Genomic DNA, 22,632 nt, shown 5'->3' with positions numbered 1-22,632 from the left:
AACTTTTAGAATTTCCGCGAATGAATCGCGCGGAAATTACGATCATTTGGGGTTTAGGGTAAAAATTTTTAAGGATATATTAGTTAGTACAGTTAGTTAAAATGAATTGTGTAAATTAATTATTTTTAATAAATTGTTTAAATGAAAAAAGTTAATAACAATTTTTTATACAAAATAAACAAAGTTTTCGTTCGTTAGATCTCTGTTTTTCCAAAAGGTGGCAAAAAATCCGTAAAGATGAAACTACGTTACTCATACCGTAGAACTATCACTGGATTTCCCTGCAATCTTCTCTAACAATACTTGGAAATTCAGAATAACTGAATTCTTGAATGTATCACTTTCAGGGAGTAAAAATTCATGTTTTAGGTGAAATTTTTAAGGGGCATAACATAAATAATAAAAAAAATTGTGAAATTCATAATTAAAAGAATATTCATTCTTTCTTTTTTTAAAATTGTTATTACAATTTTTTGTGAAATAAACAAAGTTCTCATTTAATTTGCGACCACTGTCACAAAAAATTCAATAGGCATTTTTCTGACAATATATAGTGACCTCTATAAAAATAACTTATGTAATATAAAAAAATTGTTATTAACATTTTTTATACAAAAAGGATTAATAAATCATATACATTTCACATTTTTCTTTATTATTTAAAAATATTCCTTAAAAATTGTCACATTAAACCCCAAATAATGGTAAGTTCCGCGCGATTCATTCTTGGAAATTCTAAAAGTTGATATTTAAAATTTAAATTGCTCCAATATAACACCTTACTAATACAAGTAGTGCCATACCGAAGCTCCTTAACACTTTTAAGATTTGCTTCCATAAATAAACAATGAGCGTAACGCAAGGATGCTTCCGATTAATCCATATTTAATGTTAATTAGTTAATGTTAAACAACTTTATTGAAAAATTGTTTGTGCCAGTTAATAGTTTAAAGCATGCATAATAACCCATATAAATTGCAGAGCTGTAAGTATTCAATTATAGGTGTGTGCGTGTGCGTGCGCGTGTGCGTGCGCGTGTGCGCGTGCGCGTGCGTGTGCGTGTGCGTGAGAGAGAGAGAGAGAGAGAGAATCCTAAACATTCATTACATTACGAATAAGTGTCAAGACGTAGAAAGAAATGTGTAAACAAAGACGTCGGTGAATTAAATTATCTGAAAAAATTATGTCTCTACCTTCTAATTTGTTTCAAATTATTAAGGAGACCCTTGCTATGAAAACATTGGATTTGTTTAAAACAATTGCAATGACTCAGCTAAACGACACGTCGCGTCGTCGCGTCGCGCCGTTTCAATTATCTCGCCATCGTCCGCCGCTTCGGGCGAATCTACTACCTGTAAGCGTTAAGTAGTATACTCATGTTAGCGAAAGTCGTGGTTCTCTGTCAGATGTCGGACGTACGTGCCGCGTGGACAAAAGGTTGTATCGCATTTGAGCTTTCAGTAGGGGGAATGTGTTGCGGAACTATAATTTCGCGCAAGTCAGACTCCGGGACGTAACATTCAATCTCGGTTTACGGCTATCGTGTCTCAATATTGACAAAACATTAATCTGGTAATTATTTACACTCAGGGCTTCCTCACCGATTTTGATGATAGGGTCTAGCCGGATAAGCATGGGCCAGCGGCCCCCGCTCCGATTTTCCTGATTCCTGTCTTAAAACGTCGCTTTATGTCTACAAAAACATTGTGTACAATTTCAAATGTCTACCCCTACCGATAGGGGGTGATATTGAGGTAAACTCCCCCGCACTGAATTGCAATTTGCTCTACAACGAGAAAAGATATCGACATGGGATGAACGGCAAACAAAAGATATAGATACACTCCATATTTCAGATTTTTTTCAGAATTTTTTGCTAATTATTTATAGTTGAAAATAATTAATTAATTTTTTGGGAATTTTTCTCACTATCTTCCCCAGGGTTGACACCTACCAAAAACTTCTAAAATATTGCTACGATTTTAACCTATTTTGTAAAAAAATTTCAAAAGTGTCCGTTCGGTGGAACAGTATCAAAAAAAATAAAGTATGCCGGCGAACGCTCGGTTTGATCAGTAACGGCGCAGCGGCCGAGTCCCCTTGCGGTGGCTAGTGACGGGAACGAACGAGAAGTTGGCGCGTGTACGGGAAAGCTGATACATGTAAAAATGCAACTAAATCTTCTAATATATGATTACAGTTGGAAGTCTAAACAATTATATTTTAGGAAATAGCTTACATTGAAGAAGAAAAATACGTGTAAAGTTAGTTTGTTGCTGTCAAGCCACAGAAAGAAGAAGCTTCTCACAAGTATGTTGTATTGTATGGTCACGGTGTTAGAGGCTCTGCTCGATGCTACGGGGGGCTCGAGTTCGAATCCTCCCTCAACTCAACTTTCTCTTCTTGTTTTTTTTCTTTTTGTTATATGTATTTATAAACTAAACGATTTTTATTGTTTGCGCTTCAATATTCTATGTGATAAAATTACAAACATAATTATTAATTTGTAATTATCCCATAGATTAAAATGGTTTACATGTCGATATCTTTTCTCGTTTTAGAGCAAATTGCAATTAAGTGCGGGGGAGTTTACCTCAATATCACCCCTATCGGTAGGGGTAGACATTTGAAATTTTACACAATGTTTTTTAGACATAAAGCGACGTTTTAAGACAGAAATCATGAAAATCGGAGCGGGGGCCGCTGGCCCATGCTTATCCGGCTAGACCCTTTAAATATGTTGTCAAAGTCATCATTCTGAACAACTTTTTCCTATACATGTTACCGCCGCTCGATTTTAGTTTTCGAGATATTTGCGAAAAACTATCGCTAATACTGTATTGTATTTTCCGTATTCCTGCACGCTCTGCGGCAACGTAAGCCTGTCCCGGCGCGCCGTTTGTTCACATTTTGCTTGTAAACAGGCTGCAGAGATGAGAGAAAAAATAGGGTCTCACTCTGACCATACATATATAGGGTGAGCTTTCAGTTTTGAAAGACTACTCCTACATTTTCGTATGCGTGGTCGGGCCGGCCTAACATCGATCGATTTACAATTACCAACTTTTACAATAATATCGTAAACTAAAGCCGATCGACAGAAACTGTGAAGGGAAATGTTGTTCAGAATCATGGTCTTTACAACATATCCAAAGCTCGTCGAAATCGGAGAGGATTCACATCATCGAAAAACTTGTTCGTTGCGGCATCGCGGCGTGCCACCGACGCTCAGCTGCCGCTGGGCTGTACGCGTCTAGCTCGCGCTCTCATTGGTCCGTGTTTTTCGTTAATAACTCGTTAACGAAGCCGCGGACGACATTTTTTCAAAGGAAAATGTCGCTTGAAATGATTTCAGGAACCTCCCATTTTCGGCTCCGGAGGGAATTTTGAGACACCCTGTATAAAAAATGGCTATATCTCAGGAACGATGACGTATGTAGTCTTTTGGTTTTTTCAAAAAAAAAATAGAAAAAAAACATACGCGTGGAAGACCACACGCGACAGAAGTGGAACTTCTTGTTTTTTGGGTGTACATACAGATTTCAACAAAAATTGATGATATCCCAACAAAAACATTCTGTAAACAAGAGCCAAGTTCTTATGGCCGTGAAGAGTTGTGAGATCAAACAAAATACGGCCGAGTTCGTTAGCTTAGAAATACCTTTTACAATACTGAAAAAAGCGTTTGTAGAAACTAGTTTAAAAGAACGCCATTTAATTTTTAAAGAGTTACATGGAGGGCTAATTTATTCAAACTTGGCCGCTACCTAACACCTTTTATGGCCATTGGTGTAAAAAGTAACGTTTTGTTACTGTTAAACAGAATGTTTTTGTTGGATTGTTCTTTACAGCGAAACATTCTGTAGACTTTCCCGGATACAGTAATCGCCCCTTCGTTGTCCGAAAGCCGTGGTTTGCACGGCCAGCGACATTGCCCGGACATCAGTTTTGATTTATGACTGCGTCTAGATTGTCTAGATGTCGCGCCGACTGCGTCGAGCGAGACTTCAGTAGCGAGCCGAACATAGAGAAGGACAGAATGAAATACGGATCGCGTGGCCGAAGCGTGTCGCTGTCGCCGACACAGTTCAAAGAATCTCCCATACGCTGTTCTTCGTTGCGTTCGTCACCGTCGATTAAACCACTAGATACAGTTGAAATTATATCGTGTTTGGTGTCATTTTAATCAGAGAAATAAGCTAGCGAAAATCCCATAAAGAAATAATGAAAATTAAGAAGTTTGAAAATTCGATTCATTCGAGTCAATGTTGTGGTGATCACACCAATATACAGGGTGTTTAGCTACATGTGGGAGAAAAAAGAGGTGGTTCTTGAGAATAATATAAGACGAAAATGAAGAATAAAAAAAATTGCGATCTCGGCTTCGTTACTTAGTTATTAACAGTTAAAAATCTGCCCAAAATGCGGCCACTTTTCAACAGCGGTGCACGTTGCGTACGTGTCACAGGTGCGCGACAGTCTCGTATCAAGTGACAAACGCATGCATACCTTGGTTCTCATTTGGGGCCCCAGGGAGGTGAAAATGTTTAATAAATCGTTGGACGACACTGAACCTACCTACTCGTTAAAATCCACAAGTGCATTTCCAATATCCGCCCTATGACATTATCGAGTAGAAGGGGTGTATGCCCTTTCACTTTTAAATTCTTCTCACACATATCCACAAATCCTTATCCTGCACTATAATTGTTCATAACACCGTACCTAATATACTGGAATAAACGCTCTAGCACTATTTACAATATCATACACATGTAAGATAGTAATATTCGAGGGAAGTTTGATAATATTTATTCCGACTTTTCTACAACTGCTCCGGAAAAAGACTGACGGCTCTCCGTTCGGCGTTGCCCACGGAGCCTCGGCCGATCGTCTTTCTTACAACATTCGTTCATTTCTTCAAGCGACACTCATTTGTTTAACATCGGACATTCACACACACACTCACACATACATTCCCGTCTTTATCACACATGCATTCCCGTCTCTATCCCTACACTCACTCGGCCATTCCTGACCTAGCTCCGACCTCGGAGCATTATCCATGTTACTCAAAGTGTTTACGTCATTCTCGTACATTTCATTCTCGTTTATTTCATTCTCGTTCATTTCATTCTCGTCTATTCCATTTTCGTTTATTTCATTCTCGTCATAAAATCTCACATCCTTCCACGGTCGCATGTTTTTCGCCTCCCTTACTCCTTGATATGGTTTTTGAGAATTTTGAAGTCCCTCTGGATCGACAACCACATATCTATCGTTTCTTAATTTTTTATGAATCATATATGGGCCTTTGAATTGAGGAATTAATTTCTTTGATGTTCCAGGGGTAATTTCAAAATTCTTTAACATGACTAAATCATTCTCCTCGTATTCATTTGCTTTTCGTCTTTTTTGGTCTACATATTTTTTATTATACGACTGTTTTTCCACAATCTGTTTAGCCGCTTTTTCTCGCAAATCCTTTATTTCCCCCGTTTTATTCTCTCTAACCGTATTTTCCACATACTCCTTTATATCATCTATAACATTCCCTTTCTGCTTTACTCCGAATAGTAACATACTTGGTGTTTGCCCCGTGGACTTACTAATTGTATTATTTAACGCGAATTCTACATCGTCAATCGTCTTATACCAATGTCTGTTTGTTTCGTTATCGCTTAATTTCGCTAACATAGGCACAAGTACTCGATTAACTCTCTCTACCTGGCCATTCGCCTGTGGAGATCCCGTCGCAATTTTAATGTGTTTTATATGTTTTGATTCCATAAAATCATGAAATTCGTTTGATGTGAAACATGCTCCCCGATCCGATACCAGCACGTTTGGTCTGCTGTAATTCCGAAAATATTCTAACAGACATTGTATCGTTTCTTTACTAGCAGTTGTTTTCGTCGCATATAATTTCACAAATTTTGTAAACCCGTCTACAACTACTAAAACATGTTGTTTTATAGCTCGGTTCTTATCAATAGGGCCTACATGATCCACGTGGACTGTCGCAAATGGTACATTTCCTTTCGGCACAATATGCAAATACCCTTCACTTTTACCTGATACTGGAGAAAACGCGATACATTTCAGGCAATTTTTTATGTGCATCTGTACTTTCTCCCACATTTTCGGAAACCAATAATTTTCCAAAATTATGTTACACGTTTTCTCCTTTGCTAAATGTCCCATTTCGTCATGATATTTAAAAATTACATTAGTTTCCATTTGCCGAGGTACATAAAATAACAGTTTTCCGTGTCTCTTCCTATATACTAATCCGTTTCTTAGTTCGTACATTTTGTCCTCCCGGCACTCTAATCCATCCCGTATTTCTATTATTACCGGATCCTGGTTTTGGCATACTACTAGGTTCCATTCTAACGGGTTGTCCTCAATGACCATTATTATTGAATTCTTTCGACTTAATGCGTCAACATGTCTCATTCTAATTCCGGGTCTGTGTTCGACCGTATATTCGTAATTCATTAATTCCAACGCCCATCGAGCAATTCGCGGATTTAACTCTTTCTTTTTTAACGTTAACGTAAGTGAATCACAATCAGTTATTATCTTAAATTTAACGCCTTGTAAATAAACTCTAAATCTACGTAACGCATATATAATCGCCAACGTTTCTAATTCAAAGCTGTGGTATCGACTCTCGGTGTCTGTGCTTAATTTTGAAAAATAAAAAATGGGATGAAATTTTCCATCTGATTTCTTCTGCATTAGGGTTGCACCGAACCCTTTGGCACTCGCGTCACAGTGCAGTTCCGTTTCGTCTCTTGGATTATAAATTGCTAATACCGGGTAGCTTGTTAATTTTTCTTTCAACGTCTCAAACGCTCTTAATTGGTTTTCTCCGAAACTAAATTTGACGTTCTTTTTTAATACTTCATACAACGGTTTAGCAATTGACGCAAATGATTCTATAAATTTTCGGAAAAATGAACAGAGTCCCAGAAAACTTTGGATTTCGCGATCCGTTCTTGGGCAGAGAAATTTTCGTACTGCTTCAATGCCGCTTTTTGTCGGTTGAATGCCCTTCGCTGATACCAAATAACCTAAATATTCTATCTCTGTCTGCAAAAAAAAACATTTGTCTAGTCGTAACGTGATTTTATTTTCTACGAACAATTTAAATATCCGTTCCAATACCCGAGATTGCTCTTCCAACGATTTTGTTGCTACTAATATATCGTCCAAGTACACCGTAACATTACCGGCTTTAATTTCTTCTTCTAATACTGTATTTATAAATCGCTGAAACGTAGCTGGACCTGTCTTTATCCCGAACGGCATGCGTACACACTCAAATAGCCCAAACGGGGTGATAAACGCTGTATATTTTATTGATTTTTCCGCCACCTTAATACGGTAATAGCCGTCTTTCAAATCTAATAACGTAAAATATTTCATGTTTGCCAACGCATCAATCTGCTCTTCGATCTGAGGTAAAGGATAATTTTCGCGAATCAACATCTCATTTAACACCCGATAGTCGACACACATGCGTATTTCTTCGTTTTTTTTTCTTACTAATACAATCGGTGACGCATATTCCGAATTACTTGGTCTAATGTATCCCTTCTCAAGCAAACTATCTAATAATTTTCTTAATTTTTGTTTGTCGTCATATGCTAACCTGCGTGACATTGCATGAAACGGTTTCTCCTGGTTCAATCGTAGCGTTAATTCTTGTTTTACGGCCGGTTCAGCCGGTCTCTCCGGATACACATATTTTTCAATAAATAACTCTTTACATTGTAACTTCGATCCGACGTCAATATTCGAGTTTATATTGATTTCTTCGGTGATCTCACGCGGGTCTTCTATCGCGATGTTCAATATTTCCGGAACCGCTTCGCTTTCGATCGACGGTCTTAATGACAATTTAAATTTTCCTATCAGTACGTCCCGTCCTAATAATGCCGATACTTTAAATGTATTTTCCTCTACTACAAATATTGGAATGTTTTCTTTAACTTTGCCGTACAAACTAACCCGAGCTTCAATCATTCCTACAATTTTAATCGGCGATTTATTTACTCCCACATAGTTTACTTTACTCACGTCAACCGGAAGAATTTTTTCTTTATCTACAAATCTTTCCTTGATCATGCTAACCGGACTTCCTGTATCTAACTGTGTGTCTAAATTTAATACCCGCCGTATTTTCGCATTATCTAATTCAAAAATGACAATCTCACGACATTCCTCCTTGCTCGCTGGTTCCTCGTAGACGTTCGCCACCTCCGGTTGCGCCGTCTCGTTCTCCACCTTCGGTCTCCTGTTCTGCTGGTTCTCTGGACAATCTCTCGCTTGATGCCCCGTTTTGAAGCAGTAGAAGCAGGCTCCTTTCTCGCGTACCGGTCTCTCGCAGTCTCTCGATATGTGTCCGTAACCGTTACAATTATAACACTTTACTGGTTCTTTTACGTCCATCTTTCGCACTCTATTCTCCTGCCTAGAACTCGTTCCCACACCACTTATACCACTCGAAACACTGTATTCCTTCCGATGCTGGTTTCTTCCTTCTGTTTCCAGAGTGATTCCTTTGAACACCTCCAACAATTCCGCTTTCTTCTTAATTTTGAGCATTTTCGCCTGATTCCTCAAGCCTCGTTCTGGGATGCCCTCGATGACAATTTCTATAACCTCTTCTTCGTTGTCCATGGGTACACGATTTGCTAGAATCGTCTTGTCATAGAAATAGTTTTCGAAAGTCTCAGTGTATTGCCACGTCCGACTCTCGAATTCTTTTTCCCGTACAAGTCTCGTTGGGCGATGATCAAAAAATTTCTTCATTTCTTCCAACAATTCATCTAGGCTTAAATCGCGGTGTTCTGCCCGCGAATGAAACCACGCTGCCGCTTTGCCTTTCAGCTTCGTTGTCATTAATAATTGGCCCATGTTGTCGCTCAAGTTGAATACTCTTACTACATGTCTAATTTGTCTCTCCCATACAACGAAATCGGTTCCTTCACTGAACTCGGCGAGTGATTCGCCGATCGTCTTGAGGCTGACTTTTTCTGTGGACAGCACCGGTGGTTGACTGCCCAAAGCTGCTTCGCGTCTCGTCAATTCTCTTTCTCGTTCTAAAATGTCGATTCTCTCGGCCAATAATTCGCGTTCCCTCCGTACGAGTTCTAACTCCTGCCGTGCGAGTTGTTCGCTCAAACGTGCGTTTTGTAATTCTGACTGGTTTCGCTCGTCGTTCACCTTACCTTCACCGTACCGTTTGGTACGACGTTTCCCTCTTCTTCCATCCATCGTCCTTCAGGATCTGCTTCCATTAGCCTAGCCAATAATTCGTTCTTTGATCCTGACGTACTCAAATTCTTCGTTCTTAAAATTTCCTTCAGCTCCGCGACCGTATACGTACTCACTCCTCTGAACATTTCCGCACTGCGTTACTTTACTTCGCTCACAAAATATTAACCGATTACCAAATCACGCACTGTTGGACGTATTCCTCAGCTATTACGGTAAAATTTTATTTCCGATATTCGAAAACCCGAATAAATCACACTTTACTTTATTTACGCCGACTCAATCCCACTTCTGATTTGTAAGATAGTAATATTCGAGGGAAGTTTGATAATATTTATTCCGACTTTTCTACAACTGCTCCGGAAAAAGACTGACGGCTCTCCGTTCGGCGTTGCCCACGGAGCCTCGGCCGATCGTCTTTCTTACAACATTCGTTCATTTCTTCAAGCGACACTCATTTGTTTAACATCGGACATTCACACACACACTCACACATACATTCCCGTCTTTATCACACATGCATTCCCGTCTCTATCCCTACACACACGCACTACGGGTTTACAGAGAGTACAAGTTTACTGAGGGGAATGAGGAGAATGTAAAGAACTGGTAATCCTTTAATGTTGAAACACTGCACTTTATTGAACTTGATTTACGTCGGGAGACTCGCTCACAGACAGGACGGACATCTTGAGGTCGTGTGATTTCTGCGAACAGAAATCTTCGACGCGTGCAAGAAGAATCGCCCGTACCAGCCGTATGCACACTGATTCAAGACAGCTGATGTGATCAATGGCACACACATGAGATATTTCGCGGTCACAGACAGAATGAGAAAGAATCGCGAAATTCGTGAAAACATGATGGACAACGTATGTATTGGTATAGCAACGCGCGATGTTTGGGCGGTAGTTTGCTGTAGTCTTCACTTGTTTTATCGATCTGGCATCGACCTCATCAGCTGTCTTGAATCTGTGTGCATACGGATGCGCGATTACTGTATATATTTGAAAAGTGACTGCAGGAGAACGTTTGATATTTGCTAAAAAGCATTTTATAAAATCTATGTAAATTTAGAAATCAGTTATCTGGAGTGATGAATCAAATTCTGAATTACGATCAAATAGGAGAAAAAATTTATTTGAGGATGAAACATGAAACGTTTATACACAAATTGATAACACCCACAGTCAAATACTGTGATGAAGCAGAATTATTCTAGTAAATGTATTTCTGTTATCAAATCAAGCTTTATTTACTTTTACTAAGTAAGAATTTATCCCATTAATTTGTTAAACATATGATGTGAAATAATTTTCTATTTTGGTGTACTTTTAGGGTTGAGCTCTCTGGGACTTTTCACTTTTACTGAACACGCTCTCGGAGGTCTGGTGTTGCCATCGCACGAGTCCACCTGGGAAGTAGAGGCGAACGCGGGGATCAATCAGTCATTCTGGAAGAGACTAAAAAATTACCTCAAAGTCTCACGGTTAATATACCTCATGTACCGTGATCTCTATCCACGTCAGCAGAAATTAGTGGAAAAGTACTTCGGCACCGACGTGCCTCCAATGCTCGACATACAGAAGAACACCAGCCTTATATTTGTTAACCAAGCTGATCCCATTACGCCTGCCCGACCAAAGCTTGCGAATGTCATTACCTTCACTTCTTTCCACGTCGAGAAGAACCTGCCGCCTTTGCCCGAGGTATATATACTAAAAACTCAGATCAGGAAATTAACTTTTATGCTAATGTATTGAATCAACAGGAAAGCAGAACAAAGGCTTGAAAAATGTTGATCTTTCAGTTTCTGTTTGTTTGAATTCGGTACTTCAGTTTTGCGACTTTCTAATAAACCTATCTCAAACTTTTTCAATTGTTGGTAACATAGGTAATATAGTACTTAACTCGATAACAAGAGAATGTAACAAAAAAAATCAAAATGGTGTTATCAAGGAAAATATTGAAACTTGAACTCTTTCATTTTGTTAGTATAATATTGCGTAAAATAACTGATCAAAGGCAAACTTCAGTCAGTCATTTTAGAACTTTTGTCTGACCTAGCAGACTAAGATTGGTCCAGCGGCCCACCCACAATTTTTATTGATATTGTGTGGAAAACAATGGAAAACTAACCCTTCATATAAGGATGATATGAGGGTAAATACCCTTAACTGTATCATTCTTTTTTCTCGATTGTTAATTAAGATAATCAGATCTTAATCAGATCTCAATCATCTAAAAATAACTTCCCTATATAAATCGGGAAGTTAAAAATTATTATTATTATTATTATTATTATTATTATTATTATTATCGAAGAACATCGTTCTTGAATTTTTTGGAAGTGGTCACTCGAAGGGTTACTTGCAATCCCCACTGTTGGTTTTTGAGAAGCAAGATAATTTTGTAATAAGGAAACAGGCAGATATCTTTTAAACGATATTTATGTAGATGCTCTCTCTTCACAAGTTAGGCTGAGACTGAGGATGGTCTGGAGCTCGCCGGTACATTTCATGCCAAAAACGTAAGTCATGTCGGCATGCGGACTCAAAGGGCCGCCGCTCTATCTTTGTTTACAAACCTAAGATATCGCAGAGATTAATGTAACAGGACCTGCAGAGATGGTCCCTGGAATGTTTAAAACAATAGTTCTCGGAACAGTATTCATTTCTGTGTCATGACGTTGTTACGAGCCAGGGCCGCGAGCAGCACGAGTGGCCGGCGAAGGGTTATTACCCTAAGAATATGATATAAATTTGTTAGTTAAGGAACGCGGACGAATCCAATGCGAAATTGGGGAGCCGCTAGGATTATTGACAGCGAGGACGAACCTGACGCGAAGTCAGGGATCCTCTAGGAATGGAGTCAAACGCAGACGAACCCGATGCAAAACCGGGGAGCTGCTAGGAGGTTGTATAATAGCACAGACGAACCTGATGCGAAATCAGGGAGCTGTTAGGATGCGGACGAACCCAATGCGAAACTGGAGAGCCGCTAGGTTGGATAAATCTCTGTTTGGACAATTGGAATGTCGCGAAAGAACCTGATGGTTAATCAGGGAATTGCTAGGATAATTAGTAAGCCTCGTAACTAGTATAATTTAATTGATATAATCCGAGCGGTAAGATTGTATCATGTGGAGACGTTCAATTACTTGGTTAGGATATTGGACGATAATTATGGGTTTAATTAATTTGAGTTAATTATCAAAGAAGACAAATATATTCTTACTATAGAATTTCGTATTACAAGTGTGTTTGTGTCGCGAATGGACTGAATTTAGAACATAAAGAAATTGAAAGGTGATATTACCTAAGCTAAGATGCACGGTGTTGACGCACTGGCAATGCGGGGGACTCGGAGCAACCTTGTCACCGCCCAACAGATTTTACACCGAACTCGCGGAATCTGTACGCGGTTAAACTTTGATTCAAAAGGAACGAACGTCCGATCTCACTGGTAGTTGACTTCCGAGATGCAGCACGACGCGACACTATTCGTGATTACGACAGTACTAGCCCACGAGAGTAGAAATGTAAGGGCTTATATAGCCCTGCAATGACGGGTGGTACTTGTCAGTACCCTTCAAGTGAACATTCGTATTTTGTCAACGACCAGTTGGTCGTGCGTACGTTTGGGCCCTAAACTAACCTAAACAGTTATGTAGATTTATCTAGGGTAGCTCTGTTCGTTTATCTAGGACGGTTCCTGCCAGAGATGATATTGAACACCTGTTCGTCATCCGTAACAACGTCATATATCGACACCCGCAGATATGGTTCCTCGAATGTATACAGGGTGTCCCACTGTATCGAGAACGGCAGAATATCTCGGAAGACAGTGTCGTTATCAAAAAAGTGTTCCTATAAAAGTTGTTTAGTATTACGGGCTACGTTACGTGGTATTAATTGTTTTGTTGTGGGTGGAGTGGTGGAGGACATTTCAAGGTCACCTTGATTTTTTTAAATGGAATACTATATTTTTTTCTTTAGAGAATAATAGCGGGTAGTGAGACGAATCCAAAGATGTGCTACACGATATTATTCTGATTTTGATGAAGGTGAAAAAAGCTTGTGTTTACATCCTGGATCGGTCGTCGGCCAACAGCCAGCAGCCGCTGCTAAGTGGCGTCGAATACGTCGGTATTAAATTACTGCGATAGGACTGCGATAGGTTTGTAGGAATTTGTTTGTAAAACAGATTGCAGTCGCGAAAAAGCACAAAAAAATAAAATAAAAAAATTTTTTTTTTTAAAATAGCAAAAAAATTTTTTTTTGAATTAGCAAAAAAAAAATTAGCACATCTTTGGATTCGTTTCACTACCCGCTATTATTTTATAAAGAAAAAAATATAGTATTCCATTTAAAAAAATCAAGGTGACCTTGAAATGTCCTCCACCACTCCACCCACAACAAAACAATTGATACCACGTAATGTGGCCCGTAATACCAAACAACTTTTGTAGGAACACTTTTTTGATAACGACACTGTCTTCCGAGATATTCTGCCGTTCTCGATACAGTGGGACACCCTGTATATCATACAGGGTGTCCCAAAATTCGTGAAAATCCCGAAAGAGGGTGGTTCCTGAGACCATTTCAAGCGACATTTTCCTTTGCAAAAATGTTATCCACGGTTTTGTTTAGGAGTTATTAACGAAAAACACGGACCAATCAGAGCGCGAGCTAGACGCGTGCAGCCCGGCGCGCCGGCAGCCGAGTGTCGGTGGCACGCCGCGATGTCGTAACGAACAAAAGTTTCTCGATGATGTGAATCCTCACCAATTTCGATAAGCTTTGGATATGTTGTCAATACCATGATTCTGAACAACATTTCCCTTCACAGTTTCTGTCGATCGGCTTTAGTTTACGACATTATTGTAAAAATTTGTAATTGTAAATCGATCGATGTACTATTTCCTATCCGATTTCGATAATCTTTGGATATGTTGTCAATACCATGATTCTGAACAACATTTCCCTTTACAGTTTCTGTCGATCGGCTTTAGTTTACGATATTATTGTAAAAATTTGTAATTGTAAATCGATCGATGTACTATTTCCTATCCGATTTCGATAAGCTTTGGATATGTTGTCAATACCATGATTCTGAACAACATTTCCCTTTACAGTTTCTGTCGATCGGCTTTAGTTTACGATATTATTGTAAAAATTTGTAATTGTAAATCGATCGATGTACATACTATTTCCTCGCCGATGTCGATGAGCTTCATTTCAAAGGAAAAAGATATTTAAAACATCGAATTTATAACATATTTCAAAGTCATCGAAATCGGTGAGGACCCACATCATCGGCAACTTTACCCGAACGATAGAAGAAGCACAAACTTATTGAATTAAAAACTCACTTATTCAGCCGTAAATCCATTTGACTACCACATACAACCACCACACTTTTACATAATCTTCGAATCGGTGTTTTCGAGAATCATATGATTCTCGAAAAATCAATATCTCCTTGGGAACGATTTCATTTGTTTTAAACGACGCCTTCATCGAATACATTGTACGCTGGGAGAGCACAGTTTCGCGCGGCATCGCGAAGAGCATCGAACTCTTTCCGCGTCGGAGTAAGTAATTTCGTTCGATATCGATACGAGTTATAAAAGTGTGCTACGAGTTCAACAATTATGTAAAAGTGTGGTGGTTGTATGTGGTAGTCAAATGGATTTACGGCTGAATAAGTGAGTTTTTGATTCAATAAGTTTGTGCTTCTTCTATCGTTCGGGTAAAGTTGCCGATGATGTGGGTCCTCACCGATTTCGATGACTTTGAAATATGTTATAAATTCGATGTTTTAAATATCTTTTTCCTTTGAAATGAAGCTCATCGACATCGGCGAGGAGATAGTATGTACATCGATCGATTTACAATTACAAATTTTTACAATAATATCGTAAACTAAAGCCGATCGACAAAAACCGTCAAGGGAAATGTTGTTCAGAATCATGGTCTTGACAACATATCCAAAGCTTATCGAAATCGGACAGGAAATAGTACATCGATTGATTTACAATTACAAATTTTTACAATAATATCGTAAACTAAAGCCGGTCGGCAGAAACTGTAAAGGGAAATGTTGTTCAGAATCATGGTATTGACAACATATCCAAAAATTATCGAAATCGGATAGGAAATAGTACATCGATCGATTTACAATTACAAATTTTTACAATAATATCGTAAACTAAAGCCGATCGGCAGAAACTGTAAAGGGAAATGTTGTTCAGAATCATGGTATTGACAACATATCCAAAAATTATCGAAATCGGATAGGAAATAGTACATCGATCGATTTACAATTACAAATTTTTACAATAATATCGTAAACTAAAGCCGATCGACAGAAACTGTAAAGGGAAATGTTGTTCAGAATTATGGTCTTGACAACATATCCAAAGATCATCGAAATCGGATAGGAAATAGTACATCGATCGATTTACAATTACAAATTTTTACAATAATGTCGTAAACTAAAGCCGATCGACAGAAACTGTAAAGGGAAATGTTGTTCAGAATCATGGTATTGACAACATATCCAAAGCTTATCGAAATTGGCGAGGATTCACACCATCGAGAAACTTTTGTTCGTTACGACATCGCGGCGTGCCACCGACACTCGGCTGCCGGCGCGCCGGGCTGCACGCGTCTAGCTCGCGCTCTGATTGGTCCGTGTTTTTCGTTAATAACTCGTTAACGAAGCCGCGGACGACATTTTTTCAAAGGAAAATGTCGCTTGAAATGATCTCAGGAACCTCCCATTTTCGGCTCCGGACCTAATTTTGAGACACCCTGTATATACAATAGTTCTCGGAACAATATAAATGACGTCATATATCAATACCCACCGTCTAAAAATTGAATGTTTTTTTTCTACCTTTAATGATTTGATCAGATTTTCATTGCGAAAAAAATATATTATATGAAGAAGGTAAGTTCGAGTATTTTCGTTCTTTTTTTATCTGAATATCTTAATTAACAATCGAGAAAAAAAATGATACACAGTTAAAGGTATTTACCCTCATATCATCCTTATATGAAGGGTTAGCGACTTAAAATTTTAGGGGGTTATCTTCCAACCTAAAACCATTCTTATCCACACAATATCAACAAAAATTGTGGGTGGACCATTCTTAGTCTGCTAGGTCCAATTTGTGTATTGTGTATTTTGTAAATTGTTGCAGTAGAGAAAATCAATATTTAAGATTAGTCATTTGCTTAGGGTGCATCTAGAGCCACGAACCCTCCAAGGCATAAGCATAACGAGCCGCACCTTACTTGTGTTAACTTCGACCTTCATCTACACAGGCAGATGATTATCTTCTATTTTTTGCTGGTAGGATCTGAAACGCTTTGTGGACAACGCGACCGATGGGTTCATCTATTTCAGTTTAGGCAGTAACGCTAAGAGCTCGGACATGCCAAAAGAAACCCTACAGGTTTTCCTCGACGTCTTCGCCAAATTGCCCTACAAAATTGTGTGGAAATTCGAAAAGGACATGCCCAACAAGCCGGATAATGTCTTTATTGGGAAATGGCTTCCACAGCAGAGCATTCTTGGTACAGTATCATATTTTATCTAATGTATCACCTTCCCAGGTGATTTACATACTGTTTATCACACTGCGGACCTCGATATGCAAAACAAAAATTGTGTACATCTACAACAACAAACAGGAGCTACAAACTAGCACACTTTTCTTTTTTTCTTTAATAATTTCAGTAGGCCGAAAGTAAATTATTATAATGTAATTCATTGTAGTAGGTCGAAATTAAATTACCCCAAACTCATTGTCACCGAGGTCAAAGTGATCGCTTGCCTTGTTATCATCAGAATCTCGTAACAGTCGTGAGTAATCTCTTCATGTAAAAAAAACATCTTATACAGCGTGCCCCTATTGCTATTGTTACTTGTAGCAAAAGATGTTTCAGCAGAGGCTTAAATGGTATCGAGTGGAGCATATTTTGATGTTATTAGTTTTTTCGTGAGTGGACGCGTGAAGGTCATATAAAGGTCAACTTTGTTTTTTTAAAATGGAATGAGGTATTTTTTACTTCATCAATCGATGCAGCTGGACATTCGTTATAAAAAAGTACTAACCTATGTATATCTAAAAGTTAGTAGTTCAGGAGATATTTCAATTTAAATAACTCTAAAATACCATTACTGTCGTACTAATTGTAAGACGTTACACAAGTAAGTAAACACTAACGTCTTAGTACACACACACACACACACACACACACACGACAGTAATGGTATTTTAGAGTTATTTAGATTGAAATATCTCCTGAACTACTAATTTAAGCTTTAAGTTAGTACTTTTTTATAACGAATGTCCAGCTGCATCGATTGATGAAGTAAAAAATACCACATTCCATTAAAAAAAACAAAGTTGACCTTTATATGACCTTTACGCGTCCACTTACGAAAAAACTAATATCATCAAAATATGCTCCACTCGATACCATTCAAGCCTCTGCTGAAACATTTTTTTCTACGAGTAAGAATGGCGAGAAAATCAAGAAATCGAAATCGGGTGGGACACACTGTATATAAAATAGACGTTATCTAGAAAAAGAATGAAACAGTCTCACAACTTTATGGTTACAGTATTTTATATACAGGGTGTCCCAAGACCCCTTCGACTCCGGGAAATGGGAGGTTCCTTAGGTCATTTGAAGCAACATTTTCCTTTGCACCAATGTCAGCCGGGGCTTTGTTTAGGAGTTATTAACGAAAAACACGGACCAATCAGAGCGCGACCTAGACGCGCGATGGCACGTTCAGCCCGGCGCGCCGGGAGACGAGCGCGGTGTAACGCCGCGATGCCGCAACGAACAAGAGTTTCTCGAGATTATGTGAATCTTCCCCGATTTGGATGAGCTTTGGATATGTTGTCAAGACCATGATTCTGAACAACATTTCCCTTTACAGTTTTTGTCGGCCGGCTTTAGTTTACGCGATAAGTAACTTGTAATTGTAAATCGATCGATGTACTATCTGAACTATCTCCTCTCCGATTTCGATGAGCTTTGGATATGTTGTCAAGACCATGATTCTGAACAACATTTCCCTTTACAGTTTTTGTCGGCCGGCTTTAGTTTACGCGATAAGTAACTTGTAATTGTAAATCGATCGATGTACTATCTGAACTATCTCCTCTCCGATTTCGATGAGCTTTGGATATGTTGTCAAGACCATGATTCTGAACAACATTTCCCTTTACAGTTTTTGTCGGCCGGCTTTAGTTTACGCGATAAGTAGCTTGTAATTGTAAATCGATCGATGTACTATCTGAACTATCTCCTCTCCGATTTCGATGAGCTTTGGATATGTTGTCAAGACCATGATTCTGAACAACATTACCCTTTACAGTTTTTGTCGGTCGGAAGAACTTTACTTGTCAATTCATATGGGTGGATCTCTTTACCCGACTTACGGCAACTTTACCCGAACGAGGGAAAAAGCAGAAACTGATTGTATTAAAACCTCACTTATTCAGCCGTAAATCCATTTGCTGCTTCGAAATGTGTGTCACTGGGTCACTCGGTGACGAACTGCACAGATGTCTTCAGGTATACGACAGTACCGAAAGCTAAGGGATGTACGGCCAGGTCGACGAACTGCACAGCCGGTGGTAAAAGGCCTAAGGGATGCGCGGTCAAGTCGACGATCCAGAATTTCACTTTCACTTTCGAATCGATAAATAATTCGTATGTTTATTTCACACAGATGCCTTGAAATTTTTCCACACTCACAATCACTGTTCACATTTGTCAACACATAGTTATGCACTAATAATAATTGCCATATCCCTTGTCCTGCTGCACAAATCACAACAATCAGGTAATGCAATCACTAGACTGCGGATTTCATGCATTTGTAGCAAACATGAGTAGGTGCATTTTAAGACACTAGAGAGATTAAAGTAATGTCAGAACACCAATGTATTATTTTCAACTTCTTAAAATGATCACAGTAAGAATCAAATATCTGTCTGGCTCCTGTCCCTTGTAATAGCGGCAGCCAACTTTCATTTTACATAAAGATCCGCAGTCTAGTGATTAGATTAAATAATCGTTTAATTAGTTTAAGCAATTATTATTAGTGCAGAACTATGTGTTGACAAATGTGAACAGTGATTGTGAGTGTGGAAAAATTTCAAGGCATCTGTGTGAAATAAACATACGAATTATTTATCGATTCGAAAGTGAAAGTGAAATTCTGGATCGTCGACTTGACCGCGCATCCCTTAGGCCTTTTACCACCGGCTGTGCAGTTCGTCGACCTGGCCGTACGTCCCTTAGCTTTCGGTACTGTCGTATACCTGAAGACATCTGTGCAGTTCGTCACCGAGTGACCCAGTGACACACATTTCGAAGCAGCAAATGGATTTACGGCTGAATAAGTGAGGTTTTAATACAATCAGTTTCTGCTTTTTCCCTCGTTCGGGTAAAGTTGCCGTAAGTCGGGTAAAGAGATCCACCCATATGAATTGACAAGTAAAGTTCTTCCGACCGACAAAAACTGTAAAGGGTAATGTTGTTCAGAATCATGGTCTTGACAACATATCCAAAGCTCATCGAAATCGGAGAGGAGATAGTTCAGATAGTACATCGATCGATTTACAATTACAAGTTACTTATCGCGTAAACTAAAGCCGGCCGACAAAAACTGTAAAGGGAAATGTTGTTCAGAATCATGGTCTTGACAACATATCCAAAGCTCATCGAAATCGGAGAGGAGATAGTTCAGATAGTACATCGATCGATTTACAATTACAAGTTACTTATCGCGTAAACTAAAGCCGGCCGACAAAAACTGTAAAGGGAAATGTTGTTCAGAATCATGGTCTTGACAACATATCCAAAGCTCATCGAAATCGGAGAGGAGATAGTTCAGATAGTACATCGATCGATTTACAATTACAAGTTACTTATCGCGTAAACTAAAGCCGGCCGACAAAAACTGTAAAGGGAAATGTTGTTCAGAATCATGGTCTTGACAACATATCCAAAGCTCATCCAAATCGGGGAAGATTCACATAATCTCGAGAAACTCTTGTTCGTTGCGGCATCGCGGCGTTACACCGCGCTCGTCTCCCGGCGCGCCGGGCTGAACGTGCCATCGCGCGTCTAGGTCGCGCTCTGATTGGTCCGTGTTTTTCGTTAATAACTCCTAAACAAAGCCCCGGCTGACATTGGTGCAAAGGAAAATGTTGCTTCAAATGACCTAAGGAACCTCCCATTTCCCGGAGTCGAAGGGGTCTTGGGACACCCTGTATATATACATCGTTTAATTCTTGGTACATAATTACACATGCATAAAAGGTCCCATCTCACCGATTTTGATAAAATTTAAATATGTTGTAAAACTCAACATTCTGATCAACTTTTTCCTATACATGTAACCGCTGCTCAGCCTTAGTTTTTGAGATATTTGAGAAAAACTGCAGCTACTACTACATTGAGTTTTGCCTATACGTGCACGTACGTGGTGTGCGTAAGGGGGCCGACGCGGCCGTGCAAGAGTGCGTGGGCACACGCACACATCGCTAAATTCGCATATACGTATATGCAATTACAAGGTTTACGACTTTTCGAAATTACGCTTCAGCATTGCAAGGAGTAGTTCAGAATTGGTCAATTATGATTCCTAAAAGTCAGATACAGGTCGGTACGGTGCCCAAAATGCAAATTTTTACGTTATAGAGGAATAATTTGTAATATTCGGCGCAGACAAATAACAATACGGCCTGTCACAAACGACAATACAGCACCTCGAGGTTCCGAAATTTTGCACTAGTAGCATAACAATCTGGTTCCGAAATTTGACGGCTGGACGTTACAAATGTTCCACTAGAATATGGCTGATAATGCAGGTCGTACGTTATACCGTTATACCGTTATTAAAATAGTTTATAATATTCGGCAGATATTGCCTGTCCAACACCACTGGTATTGGCCTATCCTGAGGCAACCGAAGTAAGCAAGACGTCAGAAGATAGCGGCTTCGCGTACCAGTGTTTTTGTTCAATAAATTTAGTGTTTGCATGGACGATGGATACTGTATTATTGATGGACAATATAATATCGACCTGCATTATGAACCGTATTCTATTGGAACATTTGTAACGTCCAGCCGTCAAATTTCGGAACCAGATTGTCATGCTACTAGTGCAAAATTTCGGAACCTCGAGGTGCTGTATTGTCGTTTGTGACAGGCCGAATTGTTATTTGTCTCCGCCGAATATTACAAATTATTCCTCTATAACGAAAAATATGCATTTTGGGCACCGTACCGACCTGTATCTGACTTTTAGGAATCATAATTGACCAATTCTGAACTACTCCTTGCAATGCTGAAGCGTAATTTCGAAAAGTCGTAAACCTTGTAATTGCATATACGTATATGCGAATTTAGCGATGTGTGCGTGTGCCCACACACTCGTGCACGGCCGCGCCGGCCCCCGTAAGGGTCAGCATGAGATGCGACCGTTCGTCAACTGTTTCTATGTATAGATATATCACGCGATCGTCGAACGATCTATATACCGCAAGAACTTTTAAAACACTGTCACGTCGTCTATCGTTTCGTAGAGAAACGGCAGCGACTCTGGGTATTTACAAGCGATACCGCCGGGCCGCGTTCGGCCGCGCGAAACGCGGTCCACCCGGGATAAAACTTGTATTGCTGAGAGCTGACAAGATGATCCCCGGGGGGCACAGAGGCAAGAGGGGTCTCCAGCTAGCGCCGCCTACCCCCACCTCTGACGGTCCCGTACTCGCCGCGTGACCACACCCTTTCAGCTGCTACGTCACACGACGCATAGTAGCAGGATTCCCGTATTTACGGAGGGCTACGATGTTTCACGACTTACAGCCAATATCCAATGCCGTGAATACGAGGATCCTATTGCAGTCATGAAAAGTGACAATTTACACAAGGAGAATGCAAAGCCTTCGCGTCACAGATTTAGTTGAGACTTTACAGAGTTACAGATCTCGTTCCCCTGATTACGAATATACCCCATTATAGGGGCAACTATTCAGTAATTTTCGAGATATTTGCAAATTAAAGTTTTGTGGACGCAACATGTCAGTTTACATAGTTCACTCTTTTACTAAGTAATGGTTTGGCGTAGCGGCAGCGAACTGAACTGCTATGCCGTGGGCTCGGGTTCGAGTCCCGTCGTAGTAACTTTTTTTATCCTTTTTTTAGCTTTTTACATTACAGACAGAGAGCGAGAGAGCGGGAGAGAGAGAGCGAGAGAGAAAGCGGGAGAGAGAGAGGGAGAGAGAGAGAGCGAGAGAG

At 39.5% G+C, this 22,632-nt stretch overlaps 1 protein-coding gene across 1 annotated transcript in view; it reads left to right on the top strand.

Moving 5' to 3' along the window:
• Window positions 1-22,632, top strand: part of LOC143216467 (UDP-glucosyltransferase 2-like) — a 32,774-nt gene that overhangs the window by 3,228 nt on the left and 6,914 nt on the right. The window contains exons 2-3 of the mRNA XM_076439539.1: window positions 10,627-10,997; window positions 16,655-16,874. Coding sequence (XP_076295654.1) covers window positions 10,627-10,997; window positions 16,655-16,874 — 591 coding nt within the window. The remainder of the gene's footprint in view (window positions 1-10,626; window positions 10,998-16,654; window positions 16,875-22,632) is intronic.

Source organism: Lasioglossum baleicum, chromosome 2, assembly GCF_051020765.1.
Source record: "Lasioglossum baleicum chromosome 2, iyLasBale1, whole genome shotgun sequence".
Taxonomy (NCBI): Eukaryota; Metazoa; Arthropoda; class Insecta; order Hymenoptera; family Halictidae; genus Lasioglossum; species Lasioglossum baleicum.
The sequence above is the reverse complement of the archived record's forward strand: the minus strand, read 5'-3'. Positions and strand labels throughout refer to the sequence as shown.